This window comes from Rhinopithecus bieti, unplaced genomic scaffold, assembly GCF_001698545.2.
Source record: "Rhinopithecus bieti isolate Rb0 unplaced genomic scaffold, ASM169854v2 scaffold_4101, whole genome shotgun sequence".
Taxonomy (NCBI): Eukaryota; Metazoa; Chordata; class Mammalia; order Primates; family Cercopithecidae; genus Rhinopithecus; species Rhinopithecus bieti.
In genome coordinates, this window is record NW_016804458.1 from 1,085,725 (window position 1) to 1,099,725 (window position 14,001).

Below are 14,001 nucleotides of genomic sequence, written 5' to 3' on the forward strand. Positions count from 1 at the left end.
CTTTCATTACTTCTGCTGGGTTATACTAATGCTTCTGGACTCCCTTATGATCATAGGCATGACTATACAGCAAATGCAGTAAGAGTAAAGGAGCAACCCATCTTACAGGTTTAGGTTCATCAGCCTAACCTTTACGACTGATAGTACAAAATGAAATGTATTATCATTTGAACCAAAAATACTATCTGCTGGAAGACTGTGTCTCTGTCAGCACGCCTGCTGTGTATGCCTGTTCTAGTCCTTGTTTATTCAGAGGACCTTAGGAAATTCACTTCATTTCTCTAAGCCTCATTTTGAGAAGCTGTAAAAGAAATAAGGAGTAATGTACCCTTCAGAGAATTTTCCGATTGCAATACAGAAGCAGTTCAGTAAATGTTTTGGGATTGTTCTGGAATATTTGAAATATTAAAATGGTTTGAAAGTCATTGTGATAAATCAGTTTTATAATTACCTCAGCAAACTGAGTAAACGCCTCCAAGGTATGTTGTTCTAGCAGCCAACTCCTGTCAGCTAGCAGTAAGGCAAAAATACAGGACAGGTTGGGCAGAATTCTGTCCTAAAAGAACCAAGCCTTATTATAATAGAGAAACAGAAACCATAATAGATAATCATAAAATAGCCATACATTCAGTAAGCCCAGTGTTGTCAAGTTTCCATAATCCTGTCCCAGGGGACACACATTAAAACATATTGGGTAATGTCACTCTTTTACTCAAATCCTTCCAGTAGCTCCCTATTTCCCTCCGAGTGAAAGCTAAAGTCCTCAAATGGCCTGCCAAGTCCTGCTACCTCTGTGTTAGCTATACTTGCTTCCCTGAATATAAGAGGCATGTTCCCACGTGCAATGCTTTGCACTTCAGGTTTTTATTTGCATGTCATCTTGGTGACTGACTATATATCCCATTTCAAATTGGACTCCCACATTCCTATTCCCTATCTTCCTTCCCTGCTGTATTTTTCTCCATGGCACTCACCACCATTTAATATACTGCACATATCACCATGCTGTTACTGTTTATTGCCTCTAAACAGGCTAACGGTGGGGATTTATTAGTTTTGTTCATTACTGCATTACCAGTAATTAAAACAGCACTGGATACGGCAAAAACTTATAATCTTTCCCAGATGGATAAATCAGTCAATCTCATTTCATAGCTTTGAATGCCTCCTATGTTCTGATGAATCTCAAAAATTTCTTCAGGTCTTGACCTCACTCCTGGGAATATAGAAGGCACTGCAATTTCTGCTTATAAAACATTTGTTTCATAATTTCTAGGCCTGTGCATAGTCCATAGTGGTTCACAAATGAAGCGGCATTTTGGAATAGATTTCATGGTAAAAAGAAGACAGCTCAGATGCCAAGTGTCTTTGGATATTTTTGTCAAGAGAGTTGAAAAGAAGCTGTCAACGTTCTATGCTTATCTCATGAAATACAACATTAACATGATGGAGACAGATGGGATACTGTTAACTTATGAACAAATAAAAGAGCCCCTTAGAAATTAAATTTTTGGTTTCGAGTTTAATCCACATGTTCTGAGATACTATCATGTGTCTGCTTTGATTACATAAGAAAATTCTCATTAGTGGACTCTTTATAGTCTCTCCCTTGGAGGTTGCAGTGTCAATTATCTAGAATTACTATTGACTACAGTAATAAGGAAGGCATAACTCTCAATTTATGAAGATCTCTTTGCTGTAAGTTCTTTAAAATTACTGTACTGGCCTGGTAATATACAATTACTGAGGTTTTAAAATTCTGTAGATGTGTATTGCCAGGCCAGTGCAGTACAATTTTATAAATAATCCATTTGTCAGCTATACATACTTTGCAACATTTTCAAAAATATTGTCTTTAAAAACAAACAGGTTCTCTTTCATGGATAAAAGAATGAAGAGAATAACTTTAATAAATTATCAAATTTCCTAGTTACGTGCTGCTCCCCATAGGACAAATACGTTTTCTATCCTCAGGAACTGTACATTAGAACCCAACTGGAATGAGATTCTAACATGGTAGACTACAGCCAACTAAAAATTATTTGTGTATCAACATATATTTTTCTAAAAGAAAAGAACTTAAAATGAGTTGTATTATAAGTTATAAATAGATTTTATAATGTCTGAAACATAGTTTTTTTTCCCAACTTTGTCAGTAATTGCAAAATTTCAGAAAAAGCCTAAAAATCCCTTAATCACTAACTCTTATAGAGATTTTGTTTTAATAATACAAGAACAGAGTTAAGAAATATTACCTGGATAGCTTCAGGTATAAAAAGTTTTCCTAGAGAAGATACAAAATCCAGCACTGCCAGACGAACATAGTCAGGAGGCTCTAATTTGAGTAGTGAGGTCTGCAAAGTTACTACCTAGAGGTGAAGACCAAAGAACAGTTATAAAGAATACCAGTATTTTGTATAGACACAGTAACTGCCTAAAATTTGGATGGAAATGTGGGGAGGGGAAACAAAACCAAACCCAGAAAAAAACAAACACACCACAGCCCCTGAACTTCACTGGTAGAATTTAAATAAGACAATCATATGAACAAGTTAACTATTACAGCATTATTCTTACCACACCCTCCTGCCTCAAACCACTGTAAAAAATAAAAGTATACATGTTCCTGAAAAACTTTATATATCAAACCTTTAAACAATATTTTGTACAGACACTATTTTATCGTTCTTTGATTTACTGCACTTTGAAGATACTGTTTTTTTTTTTTTTTTTTTTTTACAAATACAAGGTGTATGGCAACTCTGTACTGAACAAGTCTACCTGTACCATTTTTGCAACAGCATGTGCTCACTTCATGGCTGTCAGATTGGTAATCCTTGCAATATTTCAACTTATTCATCAGGATTTTATTATGTTGATCTGTGATCTTTGATGTTACTATTGCAATTGTTTTGGGGTGCCACAAACTGTGCCCATATAAGATGGCAAATATAAATTGTGTGTTGTGACTGTTCTACCAATAGGTAGGTCACCAGTCTCTCCCCCTCTCCTTGGGCTTCCCTATTCCCTGAGACACAATATGAAAATTAAACCTAAAATGGCCTCTTAAGTGTTCAAGTGAAAAGAATAATCTCATCTCTCACTTAAAAGCTAAAGAAAATTCAGCCTGGTGAGGAAGGCTGTCAAAAGTCAAGAGAGGTGAAAAGCTAGGCCTCTTTTGCAAGTTAGCCAAGTTGTGAATGCAAAAGAAAAGTTCTTGAAGGAAATGAAGAATGCTATTCCAATGAACACAGAAAGTCTTATTGTTGATATGGAAAGTTTTAGTGGTCTGGATAGATCAAATCGGCCACAATATTCCCTTAAGCCAAAGCCAAATCCAAAGCCAGGCCCTAACTCTCTCCAATTCTGTGAAAGCTGAGAGGTGAAAAAGCTGCAGAAGAAATGTTTGATGCTAACAGAGGTTGACTCACGAAGTTTAAGAAGCAATCTCTAACATAAAAGTACAGGCGAAGCAACAAGTGTTGATGAAGAAGCTGCAGTAAATTCTCCAGAAGATCTGGCTAAGATCACTGATGGAAGTGGTTGCATTAAACAATATATTTTTAATGTAGAGGAAACACCATTCTATTGCAAGATGCTGTCTAGGACTTTCATAGCTAGAGAGGTGAAGTCAATGCCTGGCTTCAAGGCTCTTCTTGAGGGGTAATGCAGCTGGCAAAGTTGAAGCCAATGTTCACTTACTATTAAAAAAATCCTAAGGCCCTTAAGAATTCTGCTAAATCTACTCTGCATGTACTCTATCAATGGAACAACAAAGCCAGGATGATAGCATACCTGTTTATATCACTGTTTACGGAATATTTTTTGGCCCACTATTGAGAGGCCTACTGCTCAGAAAAATTTCTTTCAAAATATTAATGCTCATTGACAATGCACCTGCTCACCCAGGAGCTCTGAAGGAGATATACAAGGATATTAATATTGTTTCATGTTTGTTAATACAACAATCATTCTGCAGCCCATGAATCAAGGAATTGTAACTTTCAAGTCTTACTGTTTAAGAAATACATTTTATAAGGCTATAGCTGCCATGGATAGTGATTCCTCTGATAAACCAGGACAAAGTAAATTGAAAACCTTCTGGGAAGGAGTCATCATTCCAGATGCCGTGAATAATATTCATGATTCATTTGTAGGAGGTCAAAATATCAACATTAACAGGAGTTAGAAGTTGATTCCAACCCTCAAGGATGACTTTGAGGGGTTCAGGCCTACAGTGGAGGAAGTAACTGCAGATGTGGTAGAAATAGCTAGCAAACTAGAAGTGGATCCTGAAGATGTGACTGAATTGCTGCAATCTCATGATCAAACTTGAGTGGATGAGGAGTTGCTTCTCATGAATGGGCAAAGATAGTGGTTTCTTGACACAGAACTACTCCTGGTATAGAAGATGCTGTGAACATTGTTGAAATGAAAACAAGGAATTTAGAGTATTACATAAACTGAGTTGTTAAAGCAGTGGCAGGATTTGAGAAGACTGACTCTATTTTTGAAAGAAGTTTTCCTGTGGGTAGAATACCATCAAATAGCATCACATGCTACAGAAAAATCTTTCATGAAGGGAAGAGTCAATTGATGTGGCAGACTTCACTGTCATATTTTAAGAAATTGCCATGGCCACTCCAACCTTCAGCAACCACCATTCTGATGGGTTAGCAGCCATCAACACTGAAGCAAGACCCTCCACCACCAAAAAGATTATGCTTTGCTGAAGGCTCATATGATCATTAGCATTTTCAGCAAGAAAGTGTTTTTTAATTATATACATTTTTTACACATAATGCTGTTGTACACTTAACCTACAGTATAGTGTAAACATAACTTCCGTATGCACTGGGAAGCCAAAAAATTCACGTGACTCACTCTATTGTGGTGGTCTGGAACACAACCTGTAATCTCTCTGTGGTATACCTGTATTTAAAATTCTATTGAGAGAAGTTCATTATTTAGTAAGGACTGGCAAGCTTTTTCTCTAACAGGCCAAATAGTAAATATTTTAGGCTTTGTAGGCAACATGTTCTCTGTTACATATTATTTTTTATTTTGCAAACCTTTAAAAATCATGCCTACCTCTTGGGCTGAAAACAGGAGGGCAAAATTTAGACAGGAGGCCATAATTTGCAAACCCCCAATTTAAGGGAATCTTAAGGTGAAATCTTTTATAAAGGAAGCAATACCTTTTGAACAATCTACTTAATTAAAAATTTTAGAATTTTCTTTGGGTTTTTTAAAGGTAGGCACATTATATCAAAATTATTTTTTCTAAAAGAATATTAGAGGTTTCAGAATCAGAATCAAATTGTTGCATTCACTGAGTTAATTACTGTATTCTGATTCTTTATAAATTAGTAAAATTCATGTTATACATATGGTATAGTACATACCTGTTATTGCTAACTTCTTCATATACACATCATTAAAAACAGCTACTAAAAGCAAAGCTGTAAGTTTCATTCCTTTCTGTTCTACCACATACTGTGACAGGAATCATCTCTTCCATCATCTTCATAAATAAGAAGGATAGTTTCTCCTCTTAACAGTTATTGTTTCTCTTTCTTACCTGACCCTGAGCTTAAGCTAACTCTTAATTTGGGGCATCAATTCTGTCTAGTATGGACTCTTTCCAAAGCCTCTAAATCACTTCAGTTTAGCTGAAGGGCTTTCCCATTTTCTCTGTCATCTTAGAACCTCCAAAAGAAAGGCGCAGCTGAGGCACCACGACAAGGGTTCCCTAGACAGTGACCCAGGCTCTGCCTCTCCTAGCCATGTAAGCTGGAGCCCAAAGAGGAAATTCAGGAGGCCAAAGAGGAAATTCTTCTTTCAAAATAATTGTGTTTCTTCAAAGAAACAATGGGTGCTATCTTTTAATCCGTATTGGTTAACCGATTCAGCGTTCCCACAGCTGCTGAAATGCCTTTGAAACTGCTATGAATGCAGGGTTCAACACATGAACTACGACTCCTAACCTCAGGGGTTTGTGGGGGTTAGTTAACAGTAATAACAAAAAGTACTGACTGCTCAGTATAGAGTGACAAAGAAGATAAAGGCTGAATTAACAGTGCCGTATATTAATAATACTGTAAGGAAGAAAGAAGAGAAATGAGATATCCTTGATGAAGATAAGTCAATATATGACATAACAGGAGGTTTAAAATAACTATTTCTAGAAAGTTATTTTACATGATAGCAATTTAGCAACCTCCTTAGCAAACAAAGTATCAATTTGGTCATTATTCTTACCTGAAGTATCAGTTTAGGATCTAGAGTTTGAATGAAAAATCCCAACAGTGGAAGTAAAAGGCTGAATGTCTGCTGAATGTAAGGTTGATCTGCTACCTAAGAAACACAAAATAATTTTGAAGAAAAAGTTTCAATCACGTAAGAATTACTATAATAATAGCAAACTTTTATTGAGCACTTATATCAGGTAATATGTTAAGCATTTTATATTACCTCATTTATGCCTTACAACAGCTCTGTGAGGTAGATATTAATTACCTTTACTGATAAGAAAACAGGGTCAAAGAGATTAAACAATTTGTTCAAGATCACGTGGCTAGGATAAAAAGCAGAGCTGTGATTGAAATCCAAATTTAAGTCTAAAAGGGATCTAATTACTTGTCTGTGACTGAAAGGCTTATATGTTCCTTAGTCATCTTAAAATTTCATTTCTCTTCTTCATAATTTTGGTTTACATTATAATATTGTAAGCTATATCCCCATTACAGATATCCTGAATGAATACTGAATAATTTGTGAACATCCAGGAAAGTACTTGTTGAAGTCAAAACAATGCAGTAGGGTAATCTGACCATAAAAAAAAAAAAATAATAAAACATTATCTGTAAAATCATTTCTATCATTTCCCAAAAGTATGGCTGTTGCCTTTAGCTTCCACTAGCTGCCAGAGGCCAGTGTTTCTTTGACTTAGTCAAAGAAAACAAACAGCCTATTTATATTTTTAAACTAAGAAACAGATGTATAACCATGTGTGGGAGGCATATCATTAGTTTTAGATCATCACTTGGCTTCTTGGCTTTGCTGGGAAAGAGAAATAGAAATTAGCCACATCCATTCACTAGCCCTTTCCACCTTTAAGTCAGCTCACTCTCCATTGCCCAAAAGATTTATTAAAGGTCCTAGAATCACAGAAATGGGATACATTAACCCAAAACAGAACAAACAATAGGGGAAGAGATAAGGTGGGGGCGAAGAGGGTATAACCAGTTAGGAAAGTAAGTAGGTGGACTGCCATCACATCACGTATTCTAATTTTACTAATATAATGCTATCACACTCTGAAAATGAAAGCGGCCTGAGAGAGTACAGATACTTTAAGTTCTTATAAAGGTCTACTAAACACCCAAAAGAATTAGATACATTTTACTCTATACTGGAAAATTTCAGTACTATCCTCTTTTTTTGATATTTTCTGTTTTTTGATAAGGAAAGGATCAGTTGCTTTCCTTACCTGTTTAATGTTTAAAAAAGCCCAAAGCTGACTCACAACTTCCACAATTGCAGTTTGTTTTCCTGTATCCAAAGCTTCACCAGCAGAATTACATATTGTAAGCAAAGCAGACAGTACTGTGTTCTAAAGGGCAGAAACAAGAAAGGACTTGAGTTTAAATACCAGTCTAAAGCACCACCAAGAGCCCACTTACCTAGAGGTTATAAGAGTTACTTTTAACTCTTCATAAAAGTCCATGTAGAATAATATTTCTAAGAGCCAAAGCCATCTTTTCAGCTACTTAACACAAGTATATATTAAAAATAATTTTCCTTGTACACAGAAACATTTCCTTTGTTTTTCTAAATAAACTTTTTTTTTTTGAGATAGCATCTCGCTCTGTCACCAGGCTGGAGTGCAGTGGTGCAATCTAGGCTTACTGCAACCTCCGACTCCCAGGTTCAAGCACTTCTCCTGCCTCAATCTCCCGAGAAGCTGGGACTACCAGCACGCACCACCACACCCAGCTAATTTTTGTATTTTTAGTAGAGACTTGGTTTTCATCATGTTGGCCAGGATGGTCTCGATCTCTTGACCTTGTGATCCACCTACCTCAGCCTCCCAAAGTGCTAGGATTACAGGAGTGAGCCACCGCACCCAGCCATAAACTTCCTTTTAGGGTGAAACGTTGGTAACCCAAAGTTACCAAATGAGAGCAGAAATGTACTTTGATAAATAGCTTTGATACAAGTGGTCAGTATAATCAAGCTACTTTATAATACACATCAACAAAAAGTTATTTTTTCACATTATGCACCCAGCAATCTTTATGGTTTACTAGATTTTATTTTCCTGTTGTTTGAAAATTTTAAATGCCTCAGCAACACTGCATTTAATAAGCAAAGATAGTACTTAAGAAGTGCTAGTATTTGAAACTAAAGGCAATCTTTTCTGGATTAACTCTTACCTATGTGTGAAAATACTCCATTCTCTCTCTGACTAGCCAGGAATGAGGTTGTTTGAGGTGTGGTGGGGGTACAGGGAAGGTCTTATGAGAATGTAATAATCAGTAAAAATGAATGCCTTTAATCTATTATACTTGGACAACCACACTTAATTTTATGAAATTACCATATAACTTCTTAAGATTTACCTATTTCCTTTTACAAATGAACATGTTCCAGACACAGAAATACTCAAAACAATACTAGCAAACCAAATTCAACAGCATATCAAAAACTTAATTCACCATGATCAAGTACACTCCATTCCTGGGATGCAAGATTGGTTCAACATATGCAAATCAATAAGTGTGATTCGTCACATAAGCAGAATTAAAGACAAAAACCATACTGATTATCTCAACAGACATGGAAAAGCTGTTGGTAAAATCCAACATCCCTTCATAATAAAGGCCGTCAAGACCCTAGGCCTCAAAAGAACATACATCAAAATAATAAGAGCCATCTATGACAAACTCACAGCCAACATTATACTGAACAGGAAAAAACTGGAGGCATTCCTCTTCAGAAATGGAACAAGACAAGGATGCCTACTCTTAACCACTCCTATTCAACATAGTATTGAAAGTTCAAGCCAGAGCAATAAGGCAAGAGAAAAAAATAAAAGCAGCATACAAATAGGAAAAGAAGAAGTCAAACTATCTGTTTCAGAATGCAAAATCAATGTACAAAAATCAATACCATTTCTATACACCAATAACATTCAAGCTGAGTGGCAAATCAAGAACACAAGGCTGGGTGTGGTGGCTCACGCCTGTAATCCCAGCACTTTGGGAGGCTGAGGCGGGTGGATCACGAGGTCAGGAGATCAAGACCATCCTGGCTAACATGGTGAGACCCCGTCTCTACTAAAAATACAAAAAATTAGCTGGGTGTGTTGGCAGGCGCCTGTAGTCCCAGCTACTTGGGAGGCTGAGGCAGGAGACTGGCATGAACCCAGGAGGCGGAGCTTGCAGTGAGCCAAGATAGTGCCACTGCACTCCAGCCTGGGCGACAGAGTGAGACTCGGTCTGAATAACAACAACAACAACAACAAAAAAAAAAACCACAATCCTGTTTACAGTAGACACATGCACACCCCTAGGAATACATTTAACCAAGGAGGTGAAAGATCTCTTCAAGGAAACTATAGAACATTGCTAAAAGAAATCATAGATGACACAAACAAATGGAAAAACAGTCCATGCTCATGGATTGGAAGAGTCAATATCATTAAAATGGCCATACTACTCAAAGCAATCTACAGATTCAGTGCTTTTCCTACCAAACTACTGACACCATTTTTCACAGAATTAGAAGAAACTATTCTAAAATTCATATGGAATCAAAAAANCAAGATAGTGCCACTGCACTCCAGCCTGGGCGACAGAGTGAGACTCGGTCTGAATAACAACAACAACAACAACAAAAAAAAAAACCACAATCCTGTTTACAGTAGACACATGCACACCCCTAGGAATACATTTAACCAAGGAGGTGAAAGATCTCTTCAAGGAAACTATAGAACATTGCTAAAAGAAATCATAGATGACACAAACAAATGGAAAACAGTCCATGCTCATGGATTGGAAGAGTCAATATCATTAAAATGGCCATACTACTCAAAGCAATCTACAGATTCAGTGCTTTTCCTACCAAACTACTGACACCATTTTTCACAGAATTAGAAGAAACTATTCTAAAATTCATATGGAATCAAAAAAGAGCCTGAATAGCCAAAGTAATGATAAGCAAAATGAAGAAGGCCAGAGGCATCATATTACTTGACTTGAAACTATAAGACTACAGTAACCAAAAGAGCATGATACTGGTATAAAAACAGAAATAGATCAATGAACACGATAGAGAACCTGCAAATAAAGCCACATACCTACAACCGTGTGATCACTGAAAAAGTCAACAAAAACAAGTAATGGGGAAAGGACTCCTATTCAATAAATGGTGCTGGGCCAGCTAGCTAGCCTATATGCAGAAGAATGAAACTGGATAGCTACCTTTCAGCATATACAAAAATTAACTCAAGATGGATTCAAGATTTAAATGTAAGACCTCAAACTATAAGAATCCTAGAAAAAAACCTAGGAAACACCATTCTAGACCTCAGCCTTGAGAAAGACACCAGTAGCAACTGCAATAAAAGCAAAAATTGACAAGTGGGACCTAATTAAAGAGCATCTGCAGAGCAAAAGAAACTATCAACAAAGTAAACAGACAACCAATAAAATGGGAGAAAATACTTGCAAACTATGCATGTGACAAAGGTCTACTATCCAGAGTCTATAAAGAACTTAAAACAACTGAACAAGTAAAAAACGACCCCATTAGAAAATGGACAAAAGACATGAACAGACATTTCTCAAACCAAGACACACAAGTGGCCAATGAACATATAAAAAAACTATCAGGGAAATGCAAATCAAAATCACAATGAGATGCTATCTCACACCAGTCACAATGGCCGTTTAAAAAGTCAAACAACAGACACTGGTGAGGCTACAGAGAAAGTAAATGCTTATATACTGTTGGTAGGAATGTATATTATTTCAGCCACTGTGGAAAGCAGTTTGGCGATTTCTCAAAGCACTCAGAACTACCATTCTACCCCGCAATCTCATTACTGGGTACATATCCAAAAGAAAACAAATTGTTCTACCAAAAAGACATATGTACTCATGTGTTCACTGCAGCACTACTCACAACAGCAGACACTGAATCAACCTAGATGTCCATCAACAGATTAAAGAAAATGTGGTACATATATACCATGGAATAGTATACAGTCATAAAAAAGAATGAAATCATGTCCTTTGCAGCAACATAGAGCAGCTAGACACCATTATCCTAAGCAAATTAATACAGGAATGGAAAACCAAATACCACATGTTCTCACTTATAAGTAAGAGCTAAACACTGGGCACTCATGGACATAAAGATGGCAACAATAAACAATGGGACTATTAGTAGGGGGAGGGAGGAGAGAGGATAAGGATTGATAAACTGTTGGGTACTATGCTGAGTACCTGGGTGATGAAATCATTGATACCTCAAACCTCAGCATCACGTAATAAAACCAGGTAACAAACCTGCACAAGTATCCCCTAAATCTAAAATAAAAGTTGAGGCTGGGTATGGTGGCTCACTCCTGTAATCCCAGCACTTTGGGAGACTGAGGCGGACAGATCACCTGAGGTTAAGAGTTCAAGACCAGCCTAGTCAACATAGCTAAACCCCGTCTCCACTAAAAATACAAAAATTAGCCAGGCATGGTGGTGGGTGCCTGTAATCCCAGCTACTTGGGAGGCTGAGGCAGGATAATCACTTAAGCCCAGGAGGGAGAGGTTGTGGTGAGCCGAGATCATGCCACTGCACTCCAGCGTGGGCAACAGAGCAAGACTCCATCTCAAAAAATAAAATAAAAAATAAAAGTTGAAAAAAAATTTAAAAAGACATATGTTGAACAACCTGCTGGACTAAAAAGCTGTGGTCATACTACAAAAGTTTACTTATAGTGCTTTTACTTTACCTAATATAAAACAAAACATCTTTTGTCCTTACTATAGAAATTGGTACACATTAAATGCAAAACTCAGACACATTTAACCTGTTAACAAGGTATTTAATAGTTTTTCTAAAATAAAGTCACATAAAAACATTTCCTTTGGATAAGCCTGGGCACTGTGGCTCACACCTGTAATCCCGGCACTTTGGGAGGCCAAGGTGGGTGGATCACCTGATGTCAGGAGATCGTAACCAACCTGGCCAACATGGCGAAACTCTGTCTCTACTAAAAATACAAAAAATTAGCTGGGCATGGTGGTGGGAGCCAATCCCTGCTATTCAGGAGGCTGAGGCAGGAGAATTGCTTAAATCTGGGAGGCGGAGATTGCAGTGAGCCAAGATCACGCCACTGCACTCCATCCTGGGCAATGAGAACAAAACCTCGTCCCCCCACAAAAAATTATAATAATTATGATCAAGTGTTATTACATATAACAGTATCAGAACATTTGTACTCAGCATGGAAACATATGCCCTCAGAAAACCCTGAACTCCTAAGTTAGAACTGCAAATAGACCTCTGTCCCTTTGAATGCCCTATCCTTATCCTTACTTTTCTCTACTTAATGTAAATTGGCATTTATTTTACTGTCCATTGCTAAGCTCGAATGTGAGTCTATGACAGTAGAAATTTTTGGTTCCCGATGTACCCCCAATGCCTAGAACAAAGTGGCACATAAAAGTACTCCAAATATATTTGTTGAATGAATGAATGAGCGTATGAACACTAAACTGGAAAATTCAACCATGTGTACTATATCCAGTCAACTTTTTAAAAGCTCGCATTTCCTACTTCTTCTAGTAGATGAGTCTCTTTTTATTATTCCATTATTTTATGAGGGAACATTCTATGTAAAAGATACATAAAGGTTCAAAGTTCGCATAAAATGGGGGTTGTATTTTGTCGAATGGAAGAATTACATCTGCCTAATCCCGAGATGCATCAGCAAAAATACACAAGTGAAGTGTTCCATAGTGTGTTTGATCATGTCTCAACATGTCTTAAGCAACATAGGAAACAACCCCCCAATATAATACGTCAATTAAAATAACAGTACGTTTCTCACAGATTCTTTTACGATGTAGAAATCTGAAAATCTTACTAGGTTCTAACAGAAACAGATTACAGAGCCTGTGTGCTTGTTATTAACAACCTATCCCCATTACCTAAAACAATGCTCAATAAATAGCTGCTGAATGAATACAATTAATCAAAATTATTATCTTACCAGAGATTCTAGTTCTCCCAAAGTACGACTGCTGCTCAGCCATTTCCTGCATTCTGCTGTGCCTACTGTGGAGACCTCATGGACAGTCTGTTTCCTAAGCTCAGCAGGTAATGCCTGGAAGGAAATATGCTGCCACAGAGGCAGATTTTCTGCTTCTTTTGGGGAAAATTTATGGATAAACTCCAGCTGAAATAAATTGTTAAAGAAGAGTAATATGAGACAAGTCAGAGGAATGGATACACAAAAGCTAAGTATTTGTTTCCACATTTAATATTTCAAGAACGCTTTTTAATAGTACCGTAATATCTATGTTCCAGACCAAGGTAACATAAATGAACATACCTTATTATTATTATTGTTGACACTGCACTGGTTTCCAAAACAAAAACACAGCTTAAGTGGAGCACGATATAAATGCACTAAGACATTAAATAATGTATTTCATTATTAGTTATGTCAGATATCTTATCATGCTCCTACTTACCAATAAGTCTTATTTTTCTGTATACTCCTCACCTTGTAGTTAAGTCAAAAGTAATATTCCAAATATACAAACTGGATTTAGTCAACCTTCATAGCTTACTATTATCTCACTTGATTATAGCCGAGAACTTAAAGCAGCAAAGATTCAGCTTTAAACTGAGTTAGCTGGTTCTGCCCCACTTTAGACAAGATACTAAATCAGTTTCACAAAGGTAAGCCACAAAGCAAAAAGAATGTGG

General features: G+C 36.9%; 2 protein-coding genes across 6 annotated transcripts in view; one reads left to right on the forward strand and one right to left on the reverse strand.

The window, feature by feature from the left end:
* The window catches only part of SCYL3 (SCY1 like pseudokinase 3), a 47,908-nt gene extending 46,419 nt beyond the window's left edge, over window positions 1-1,489 (forward strand). The window contains exon 14 of the mRNA XM_017868432.1: window positions 1,277-1,489. The gene's annotated coding sequence lies outside the window, so the exon portion shown is untranslated. The remainder of the gene's footprint in view (window positions 1-1,276) is intronic.
* The window catches only part of FIRRM (FIGNL1 interacting regulator of recombination and mitosis), a 59,878-nt gene that overhangs the window by 2,942 nt on the left and 42,935 nt on the right, over window positions 1-14,001 (reverse strand). For 4 of the 5 annotated variants that reach the window (XM_017868424.1, XM_017868422.1, XM_017868423.1 and 1 more), the window contains 5 exons: window positions 13,280-13,465; window positions 7,493-7,615; window positions 6,262-6,357; window positions 2,256-2,369; window positions 452-556 (listed from right to left, as the gene is read on the reverse strand). In XM_017868424.1, the coding sequence (XP_017723913.1) occupies window positions 452-556; window positions 2,256-2,369; window positions 6,262-6,357; window positions 7,493-7,615; window positions 13,280-13,465 (624 nt within the window). The remainder of the gene's footprint in view (window positions 1-451; window positions 557-2,255; window positions 2,370-6,261; window positions 6,358-7,492; window positions 7,616-13,279; window positions 13,466-14,001) is intronic. The other variant, XR_001884772.1, reaches the window with a different exon arrangement.